Source organism: Miscanthus floridulus, chromosome 1 (genome assembly GCF_019320115.1).
Source record: "Miscanthus floridulus cultivar M001 chromosome 1, ASM1932011v1, whole genome shotgun sequence".
Taxonomy (NCBI): domain Eukaryota; kingdom Viridiplantae; phylum Streptophyta; class Magnoliopsida; order Poales; family Poaceae; genus Miscanthus; species Miscanthus floridulus.
Genome location: NC_089580.1, coordinates 16,873,368 through 16,884,968, shown reverse-complemented (window position 1 = coordinate 16,884,968; position 11,601 = coordinate 16,873,368). Strand labels below are relative to the sequence as shown.

General features: G+C 51.8%; 1 protein-coding gene across 1 annotated transcript; it reads left to right on the top strand.

Annotated features, from left to right (window-relative positions):
• The first annotated feature begins 9,219 nt into the window (after positions 1-9,219).
• LOC136474398 (cortical cell-delineating protein-like) lies at positions 9,220-9,735 on the top strand. Its single transcript, XM_066471983.1, has one exon. It carries the CDS (start codon positions 9,313-9,315, stop codon positions 9,682-9,684), a length of 372 nt encoding a protein of 123 aa, XP_066328080.1. The 5' UTR covers positions 9,220-9,312; the 3' UTR covers positions 9,685-9,735.
• Positions 9,736-11,601: the final 1,866 nt, after the last annotated feature.

Below are 11,601 nucleotides of genomic sequence, written 5' to 3'. Positions count from 1 at the left end.
GGTGTAAAGAGTTGTGTCCTGCGGCCAATAGGGCATAGCTCGGTTACACTTTGTCCCTGTCTGTGTCGATTAAGGACCGGTCGTTGCATATGACTCTAGGCAAGTCATAGATTATTGTCCCAAGCGCATACTTGGGTATGGGCGCAGGGAAGGCTTGCTGCTCTCTTGTCACGAATCCGACTCTTTCTGGACCGACTGATGGGAAGAGGAGGTGGGGGGTCCTTGCACCACATTGAGTCCAGGATTTAGGGTGGGGGCTTGGAGTCCAAGTTTGGACGGGGACCTGGACACCCGGGACAGGAGAGTGGTAGGTTAGTTCTGCTTGTGCCTGGGGTACAAGCGGGGCGTGTGTTTTCAGGGTACCCAGCTGGGCACATTGATTCATGAATCGCCAAGCAATCCGGTACGGCTTGTCTGCGGTTTAGCACCATAGTAAAAACTGAAAGTGGAAAAGGAGAAGAAACAACATTGATTGCTCAACCCTTGCTTGAAAGTAGAACATGTGCTTATATAGGTTGACTAGATGAAAACTTAATATGGCTGATAATAATAATACATCAATAAGGACTCACTATTAGTATTACTTTCTGCTAAAGAAAACCAGCAAACCATAAAACTTATCATATCCCTTGGAGTCAGGAAAGTATTCCCACTAGTCGGGTAAGTCTTGCGAGTATATTGCGTACTCAGGGTTTATTTACCCCTGTTGCAGGTAATGCTTGAAGAGTACCGTTGTGTGGAGGATCCTTCTGGTGGGCTCAGACAGAATCCTCGCCCCTACCGCTAGATGTTGTTTTTGAATTCCGCTCTTTATCATTCCGAACTCTGGTATTTGATATTGTAATAATATACTTTTTAAGAAACTCTAATGTATGAAATGTACTTGTGTTGTAACTCATTCTCATTATTGGATCCTTGGAAAAAAATGTGGATCTTTCGAGTTCTCCCTCGGGGTGTGCCCGACGGACACCGCTCGATGTAGCCTGCCTTTGGGGTGCTTAGTGTCTGGTGGAAGACGAGCGCCTCTGTAAGTATGTTATTTTGGGCGGTTCTGCCACATCTTCTCTGATGAGGAGGAGAGTCGGGAGGTCACCGTGACCTCGGCAGAGCGTCGTGACCCTGCGGTGGCGTCCGCTGGTGTGCGGAGGTTCCAGCGTCGAGGAAGTGCGCTGCGAGTGTGGATGTCGTTGGTGAACGGGCGGAGAAGCGAACGTGGTCACCGCGCCCCTCGGTGGCGTTGCTAGCTTCGTCGTTGCCTGTGGCGAACGTGGCTGGATGAGTCGGGTGGTCTGAGGAGCGGACCAGTGCCTGTGCAGCGACAGAGCCGGTGCTAACGCTGGACTTGTAGCCGAAGGAGGCCCCGCCTACCATGGGTGCGGTCGAGCAGTCCAAGCGATCTAAGGGGTAGACTAGCGCCTGGCCAACGCGCGACTCACAGTCGCAGGATGCCCCGCCAGCTGCTCCGGTCGGAGAGCCCCGAGCCGGAGGTCGTAGCAACCCACAGGCTGGGCAGGAGCTGGTTGGGACGACTCCGACCCCGTCTGAAGTGAGGGGGCGTGGGTCGCAGTTCGGGAGCGGTCCTCGTCCTGTGGGCCCATCGTTGTCGGAGCCTGCCTTCAGAGTAGTGTTGCTCGCCACCCGGTATGTTTCCTTTTGTTGCCTCTTCGACTTTTGGTGGGTGAGTCTTTTTGGAGTGTGGCTTACTCGTGATTTTTGTTAGCGACCGGGGGATGCTGGGGTTGAGCATCGCCCTGACCCCCATGCAGGAGGTTTAGAGGCCCACTCTACAGCATGTTGCGATGAGCAAAGGGGATAGTAGGGTGGCGGTGGTGAAGCCTTCCCTCCCGGGGGTGGTGCCCCTCGGGGCGGCTGCTGATAACGTGACAGCGGCAGCGACGTTATTGGCGGTGATCCTAGTGCCGATGGTGGAGGTTGCGTCGGAGGTAACTCTCGTAGCCCCTCCTCCGCCGGTCGTGGTGGAGGAGACGAGGGGGGGCGAGCTCCCTACCTCACCGGGTGGAGGGCTGCGCGACCTATCCTTGCCCTCAGAGCCGAAGGCGCCAGAGGGAAGCGTGGCCGGGATAGAGTTGGGACGCCTGACAGTGTCCCATGTGAACGTGGTGGTGGAGATCATGTCTGATGACGAGGCGAATACCGTGGCGGAGCTGGCGGTGTCGCCTCAGGAGCTGGCGGTGTCGCCACGGGAGCTGGCGATGGTCCGGTCGAAGGCTGGGCCCTTCAGCGGTTCATTGGAGGGTGACCTAGAGTGGCCCTTCCTCGAGGACCCATCAAAGGCGTGGTTCGTCCTCTAGGATTCCTGGGAGCATCAGCTCTGGGATATTTTTGGGGGCCAAGGGCATGCCATGGTGTCCGCCCTCACCAAGCTGTCCGTGAAGCTTGAGAACACCCGGAAGCAGGCTCAGTTTGCTCGATAGCTGGTTGAGGTCGACCTGTAGCTCGCCGTGGAGGTGAGTTTCTAGTACTTCTCCTTGCCCTTTGACTCTTTCGTCGGTTGTTTTTAGCATGCCTATTTTTCATAGGAAATAAGGAAGGTGTCGTCCCACAAGTCTTACTTTCTCCGGGCGGAACATGCCCAAATGGCTGAGCTTGAGCATCGGGTGGAGTTCGCTTGCCATGAGTCCTAGGTCCGAGCGGTCGAGGCGGCCGTGGTGCACACTGAGGGACAGCGTGCAACGGAGCGGGGGACTGCCGCTGAGCAAGGGCTCGAGGCGACAAAAGCCCGCCAGGCGGAGACTGAGGTAGGGCTACGGACATCCCTAGCAAACACTGAGGCAGCGCTTCAAGAGGCCTTGGCAGCCCTTGAGCCAGAGTGGGCCACCCTGGAGTCAGCATAGAAGGCCCTGGAGGCAGAGCAGAGGGCCCAATCGGAAGCGGATCGGGAGGTGCTCGTGCTCTAGGACCAGATGATGGGGATGGAGGACGCGAGTGCCTGGCTACGCGAGCAGGTGGCTCGGCAGGCCATCCACCCTTGAGGCCTCTCGCATCGGTGCATACCTTTTTGTTTTCTTGTGGTGTTGATTTTTCCCCCCTAGCCTATTTCTGAGCTTGTCGCCCTTCTTGCAGAGCTAGGTGAAAAGGTGAAGGCGCTGGAGCGAGACCTAGAGATGACCAAGGCGAACTTCAGCCATAATGTCAAGGAGCTGGCCAAGTCCCATGAAGAGCGACGTGCTCTCGAAGGGGAGCTCGGCTAGATCCGCGACGCTACCCAGCTCGTCGTCTTAGAAGTCTTCAGGTCAGTGCCAAGTACCAGCGCGCCCACGGTTCAACTGGTGGAGGTCCCAGACACGGTCAAGGACCTTGTCAGGAGCGCGCTGTTTTATGGAGCATCGGGGGTGCTGACCTCGGTGGTGACATACCACCCGAGTCTGGACTTCGCCACTATCTATGGTAGCTATGTTGAAGGCCTGAGCATGGAGGACATCCAGTCAATCGGGGAGAGCCTGCTGCCGCACGCGCGGTTAGTGTCAGAGCAAGTCTCCACCGAGTGGGTGATGGATGTTCGTCGTCAAGACATGGCCCGAAGCATGCATGGAGAGGATGCCTCCGAGCCTACAGATAGCACGGAGCCTGGTTTGGGGGGGGGACATCGCCTCAGCCCTGATCGAGCCGAACGTCGTGCTGCCGGGGAGCGAGCAGCCTACGCCTTCGTCGGTCGCGCCGTCAGTAGATGCCGCCGAGTCGGTTTAATACCTTGATAAATATAAGTAGTTAGTAAATGTAAGAAGTTTCAGTTCATGGGGGGGACCCCTGTGTAAAACGTTCATGTGTGTTTTAATGACTGCAATCGGTTTTTATTTTTGTGATGGAGTTGCTCCGTTCGAGGAAGCTTGTTCCCTTTCGTTCCTTAGTTCTCCCTTAGCATAATTTTGTTTTAAATTTCTTTCTCCCTCGTAGCTACCCGTTTGTTCCGTAGGCTGCAACTTTGCGAGCCCGAGGCATGGCACGTGAGGCTCGGCTGGTCGTAGCCGTAGGAAGGGGTGGGGTGCGATCAGTCAGAACATTCTAAAGCAAAGTTACGTAAGGTAAATCAAAGGAACGAATTGCCCTTTTGTTCGGGTAGGAAGGAGTTTCTCCATATGAAAGTAAAAGAGTACTTAAGGTAAAAACAAAAATAGAGGGGTAGTAGAGCCCCCTAGTGGAGCCCCCGAGCGACCTGAGTCGAAAAGTGTTCGGGTCGGGGTGCTCTTATAGGAGCGTTCGCTAAGTAAAGGTAAGACTAAAACTTAGGAAAAGAAGAAATGACATAGTTGTTCCAAGGTCCTCGGAGAGAGCGTCATCGTCGTTGTCCTTCAGTTGGTAGGCTTCCGGTCAGATCACTTCATCCTTCAGTCGTCTGGATCCTTGCCCACTGCGCCCCCTTCTTTGGTCGCTGCCTCCTCGCCTTTTTCTTCCTTTGGCCTACAGGTTACCTTAGCAGACGCTTAAGGAGCTAGCAGTCCTTGTAGAGGTGTTTGACGGGGTAATCGTGGTTGGTGCATGGGCACTCCAAGAGATCATGGAAGTGTCCTAGAGGGTCTTGCTGGGGCTACGTGCCCACATGATTGGCCATGGTGACCGACGCAAAGTTAGCCGGTTGGCGGCGATCCTTTCTGTTATTTTTTCTCCTCTTTGTGGAGGGGCCCTTGTGTTGATCCTGGCGCTTGGCCTTACCTTTGTCGTGTGGGACCGGCGCTTGCTGGAGGTGTTGGACAAAGGTCTGTGGTCCTAGGCGGTCAGGGCTAGGACTCTGGTCGACGCTGCGTGTGTCTCGGTTCGGCCCGAGCCGTGCGTAGACAGGCGATCGGCATGAGGCGGTCGTCAAGTCAAGGTGAGGTGCCATTGCGGCTTCCGGGGCCACACTCTGTGGTTGTTGCGGCGATAGGGTGTAGTGCCCCATCTGCTGCATCCCTATTCCCCGGACAGGGAGCGAGGTCGCAGGTCGGCGTCACGATACGGAGCACTCCGCTTATTGAATGGCGGTGGTTTTCAGCAGTGCCCAGAGGTTCTAGTTGATTGCCCATTTGCGAGGGTCGTTCAGCTCGGGCAGGTCACGTAGGAGCATTGCTGCGGCGGCAACGTTCTGACTGGCCCGAATGAACTGCGGGGGATTAGTCCCCTAAACCAGGACGTTGCGCTTGGGCTGACGGACGTGGCCCTGAGCGCCATTCGCCGGTCAATGCGCATGGGGCGCAGTATGGTGCGCCGAGCGCGCTGGTGCAGTCAGTGGCTCATGCAGCCATCGTTGTCGTAGTTCCTCCCCGTGCTCACATGTGAGCTCGGGGGCCTCCGCATGAGGAGTCAGAGGGGCGTGAGTCCGTGAGAACTCCGCTTCTGTCGGTGGGTGTCCTAGAGGGTCCGCCATGGCGCACTCCCGGGACAGACGGTGGCTAGGTGCCATGTCGCCGATGCTGGAGCCGTCGCTCTCGCCATCGTCATCCATGAGGTCGAAGAAACAGGTGGGGGCATAGCTTGCCATTTCCACGAATTTGGATGCGAGAGGAGGTAGCGCAAGCATCATTCAGAGCCCCTGGGCATATGCGTCCACAGAATACGCGAGGCCGTAGGGGAACTGGTCGTACGATGGTTGCGTTAGGGACCACGGGGTTCCGCCGGGTAATTGGCAGAAGATAGAGAATAGTGAGTATATAACAGCATGTATATTACTCACAACGGGGTTTGAGCAGAGAGTTTGCTCGGAGTGAAGCGTAGATGCCGCGCCATCGAAGTCGCGCGTCTCAGAGTCGATGGAGGATGTCCCTCTGATGGGTGCCGGGTCATGAGCCTCCTCGTGGAGGTGGAGTACGCCGAGTCGGTCGGCGATGAAGTCCAGGCTTCCAAAGAGTAAGGCCTAGGATGGCTCAAAGATGGGTGGAACCCACATCCCGGTGGGCGAGAGTGTGGGAAACTCCAGTGAGCTGAAGCGAATCGTATCGCCCGAGCTCACCAAGGTGGGGGTGGTGGAAAAATGGGTCATCCGATGACTAAAAAGTGTTGAACGTACAACGTCTTCCGCACGGACGATGCCAACTATCGGTGCAAAAAGTGACCAACCAGTAAATATTTGTAGTTTTGCTGTACGTTGTGATCGGAGGTGGCCTATCACTCAATGACACAGGATTTATAACGGTTCGGGCAATGTGCCCTATGTCCAGTCGGGGTCGGTCGGTGACTTTATTCCTGAGCCTAGGTGCTTGAAGTCTGTAGTGGGGTTACAAACGAGAAGGAGAAAGGAGGGGTGTTCAAGAGGCCCAGTTGGGTCTGACCAGAAGGGCCGAGGGCGACCGGAACTCCGCTATGAGCTAGAAGTCCAAGCGTGTGCTTGAGGGGTTGTGAGCTATCGATCTAGTAAGTCTGAACTTGAAGAAGTCGACCTCTCCTCTTTGTTGGAGGGAGCGCATCCCCTTTTATAGATAAAGGGGATGGCTTTATAGGTGAGAGGGAGAGAGTACGGATGTTTCTAAGCCTTATTGTCCACGCTGATGAAGATTGGATAATGGTAGGTGCCCTCAACACTGTTGATGTCGCTGTACAATGTCAGATGCGCACGGGAGGTCGGGCTATCTTCTTCAGGAAGGATGGACGCCGGTACCTGCAAATATTATTTGATGCCTAGTGGCATGTGAGGAGCCGCGCTATGTTCACCCGGTACGACAAATCCTAGTGCCCATACCGCTATCGATGTCCAGAGACACACGGGGGCTTACCGTATGGGAGTTTTAGCGGCCCCTACAATACTGTAGGGAGAGATGTCGGCGCTTACAATACTGTTTGTGTCAGGGTGGCTGCAGAGTACTATTTCGTGCAAGGAATGGTCCCTGGTACAATGCTTTTGACTTGTGAACCTTGCCTTGCCTTTCTCTACACGTCTTCTGGTTCCTACCGAACGGGGTGCTCCCGGTCGGATGGCTCCAGTCGGCTTTGAGTGCGCCGGTCGGAGAAGAGCGATGAGCAGGGTTCCCACGAGCCCCGGACGCGGGGTCGGAGTCGCGGGGTCGGAGTAGGAAGCAGCGTTTTGGGCCAGGCCTTCCGATTGGAGAGACCGCTCGGAGGCGGCCGATGCCCGAAGCGAGTGCTCCGGTCGGAGAGATGGGCCGAAGAAGTTGACGAGCGGGCGCTTGTTCTTTTGGGTAGACCTTCCGGTCGGCGACCGGACCGCCCTTCCGGCCCGTTGTATTTTAGACTCTTGGGCCGGCCCATGAACTACATGTTGTTTTCCTAGGCCGAGCCCGGGCGTGGAAGCCGGTCCCCGAGGGACTCCGGGTTTATGAACCCGACACTCCTACATCACTGCTCTAAACTTTTCGTGCCCTCTACTCTATACTGCTCGATCCCATCTCATTTTAATGGCGCGTTGTCACATGTGCAATAGGATGAGAAATGGCCATATTGCCCCCTCTTCTCCACCTCTATCCAATAAATTTTAGATAATTTCGCAAAAAATGAACATGTTTTATTTTTTCAAGGCTTTACTCTAATTGGGGCCCAATCTGACGATGCTAATTGGCACAAAGTAGTCGTTTGATGAATTAATTCATCTACAATAAATTTTAGTCAACTTTGATAAATTTTTATAGTGTGAACGTGATATTTTAAATCCAAGAGTCCAACTTTAATCTAAACCCACATATTTTATACAAACTACATGTTCTTGTAGCAAACCCACAAATTCTTGTAGTAAACACACGGGTTCAACTAGTTGGTGGGTTGGGTTGGAAAATAATAAACATGTACATATGATGGGGTGGATTGTAGAAGAGAGTTAACTTGATGTGGGTTGAACTGAGTAGGTGAGCCTGGAACCCATTTGCAGGCTTCACTACGATAAGAAAGAGAGCAAGTGACAAACTTTCACGATCAAGCATTAGAATACCATGGGGAGCAGCAGCAACAACATCAGAACCGGTGGATCATGTTAGGGGGGTGTTTGCTTAGGGGTTCCTAAAGTTCACTAAACTTTAGTCACTTTTAGTCACTAAAAAGCCAAACACCCCCATTAAAGTTTAGGGTCTTTAGGCTCCGTTCAGCTTGCTGAATCTTGGCTGAAACTGGCTGAAAAACACTGTTATGACTGAATTGTTGTGAGAGAAAAACATTGTTACAGCTGAAAAAACAAGCCGAAAAAACCGAACATAGGGTAAGCCGTACGAGGCCTTAGTTATAAAGGAATAGCTAAAAATAACTAAAGTATACATAGGATAGCTACTTTAGTGGTCTTTAATCACTATAACCAAACAAGTTGTCACTAAACTTTAATGGGTCAAAAGAAACCCAAACATGCCACTAATATCCCATTCACATTTAATAACTATATATGTTATCCCCAAATGTTAATAAGCCCCGAGCCACAGGTGGTGGCGGCGACGCGGTTGTGCTGCACTGCTGGCCGTGCGGGATGTCGGCTAGTTGCCTCCGAACGAACCACTCAACAATGCGTTGCGTTTGTGTAGCACAGCGTACACGCACACCTGCCGGCCGATCGACGATATTGCTGGGTTCGTGGTCCGGGTCGTGGCACGCACTAAACTAGGCTCGTCGCGAGCTGTAAAGCTTGCTCATGTCGTTGCCATCTGCAGAGATTAAACTCAGCCATGCTACATGGACGCGTGATTATGGCATCTACGGACTAGCACGTTAAGCTGTCTACTACACAACCATATATTTTATATAGTTTTAACACATGAATTTTTTTTACTATAGGATTAAGATCCAACAGCCTTCACTCTTCTTCTACCTCCAGCCTTCAGCCTCCACAGATCACAAATCACAGATCATAATTTTTTTTTCTATGTAAGCACAAATCACGGATCCACCCCCACCGCCGCCGTCACCGTCACTGCCATGGCCGGCGCAGGCGCGGGCGCCGGGGCGAGCTCGCCAGTCGTCGTGGCCGGCGCCGGTGGTCACCGGTGAGAAAGAGATATAAAAAAATATGTGTGTGTTTTTTTTTTTGTTAAAACACGTCTGTTGTGTAACGTTTCTGTTGCAGAAAGAGAGAATATATTTGTGGCAGACTAGTGCTGACTCGATCGATCAGCGGATATCATTGTTTTGCAGCCGTCACTACCCGTTTTGTGTACACACATGATGCATGCGTCGATAAGGGACGAAAACTGATAATATCTGGTGGTGGTGGCCACTTCGCGCATGCATCGCAATTCATTCACAGCTCTGTCTGTCTATAAATACGTGGCATTTGCTAGCTGCCATACCATACTCGAAGAAGCATATCCCACCAAGAGCACTGCTCGAAACAAGAACTAGCATCATCATCTGCTGCTCTTCGCCACCACCGTACCACCAAGCGTGCAAATAATGGCCACCAAGGAAGACACCGCCACCACGGCGCTCCTCCTCGCCGTGACCCTGCTGCTCTCCTCCCCGGCCGCCGTCGTCGTCCGCGCGCAGCAGCGGGGCAACCCGTGCCCGACGAACGCGGTGGCGGACCTCAAGGTGTGCGCCGACGTGCTGGTCCTGCTCAAGCTCAAGATCAACGTGCCGCAGAACCAGCAGTGCTGCCCGCTGCTGGGCAACCTCGTCAACCTCGACCTGGCCGCCTGCCTGTGCGCCGCCATCAGGCTCAGCGTGCTCGGCATCCCCGTCAACCTCCCGCTCGACGTGCCCCTCGTGCTCAACTACTGCGGCCGGAACGCGTCGGCCGTGCCGGGATCCAATTGTTCCTTCTGAGTGTCCATGATTCATGGCTTCATGTTATGATGAATAAAGTGTTTCTAATGAGCTTACTGGACATGGCAAAGCCAAAGAGGATCGGGGGTCATTGCTGTTTCTGAATGTTTCCAACCATCCAGCTTCTGTTTTACATGTAACCATCTTTGGTCAACTGTTTCTTTATGCCATTGATAAGTCATTATATTCGTCGTTATATTTTGCTTGGGCTTATCTAGGGCGGAGGACTCAAGTTTGAATTGAATCTCTTATTCTACACCTGATGAGGCCCATAACAAAGAGAAGAATGGATACTTCCCAAATACGTACCCCAACAAATAGAGTACACTAGGGAGGATCCAAGCGTCCATGTAAAATATCTTTTGACACCTTAGGGCGCCACTAAGACGTGTTGTATTAAACATTTCTCTATCTTAATAAAAAAACAAGCAGACCTTCTGCGTCATCAAGAAAAAAACAAATAGAGTTTGTTCTTACCACATCCTACATACTTGAGGTTTCATCGTCTTTTCGTTGTTACCCTCAACATGTTGATCTTGCTTAATTGGTCCTTTAAAGTCTATTAGATACTTGAACTCAAAGAAACGGTTCAATTTACGACTTGTATTTTCATTAAAATGTGAAAAGCGGTGCCATTCATACAATACATGCATAGGTCGATACTAATGGAATATTGTAATAAGCACATAGTCTATATCTATACCTTTATATACATGTTCTTCCTTCCATTTCTCACTCTGTGTCTCGATTAATCATCTTTTACTCTTTTTCGTTTTAGTTTGAAGTTGCAAGACCTTTATTGGCACCAATTCACTCATTTCATTGTCAGATCGCCTGAGCTCGCATGAGTTGTGGTGCGCAAGCAGACATATGGCCCATCTTCCACGTTTCTTAAACTCATAGTAGGTGCGCACAATAGCCACTCATTTAAATTGAAAAAAAATTACATAGGAGATTAATCATTTATTGTACTAGAATTTATTATGAGCTTTAAAACTTATTTGATTTAAGGTTGCACCAAGCACAATTAGATCCAACAAAAATTACCAACTCATTATCATTGACATCCGCAGAAACATTTTAAGTCACGCTGCAATATACGAACATGTTTCCTCCACTTCCCCGAGCATATATCGTCCCGGCTGGTTTTACTAAGAGTAGTGGTAAGTGATGAATTAAGATAAATCTTGTTTAGTTTACTATCCTTCTGTGACTCGAACATAAGATCCGTGCTCATACAAGTTAGAAAACGTACATCTAATTTTAGTTGTACATTTCGTTGCAACACACTAGCGTATTTATTAGTAGTTAGTATATAGATAAGAAGAACATAGTCATCTTACTGTTCACGAAATGAATTCAGGTATCAAACATCCCTATATATAAACTACTACTAGAAGAAGATAATTTGATGGGTTTGGTTATCCATTGTTTCTTTTGCAAGTCGCCCCTCAAAAGCCTGGAATGCACCAAGCCATGCCCCGGGAAATAACAGAGACCCGATGTGGCCGACAGCACTAGCGCACGCGCCGCCCTACATACACTGGCCGTCCGTGGCACACCGCGGACCGCGCGCCTCGGCGCATCAACTCCAAGCTCAAAGGATGACAGCATTAGCCGAGTCCATCGCGTCCGCCGCTGAACGAGACCAGCCGTAGCAGCAGCCTAGCAGCGCCATCGAAAATCCAGAGGCCAGGCCACCTCGCACGTCAGGACAATTACGTTTTCTCTTTTTTCTTTCTTTATTTAGGAAAAAAATAGGCCGATGTACGTTACCTGTTCGGCCGATCACGAGGACTAGCATGTGGCACACACAACCCAATCCGCGCGATCGCCTCCGCTATTGCGGTCGCGGAGGCGAAATCATGCAGGGGCCAGGGCGCCAGGCATATACGCGACGGCGACTCCAAGACCTGA

What these genes read in the sequence shown, in the direction of transcription:
- LOC136474398 (XM_066471983.1), top strand. Translation starts at nt 9,313, where the DNA reads ATGGCCACCAAGGAAGACACCGCCACCACGGCGCTCCTCCTCGCCGTG.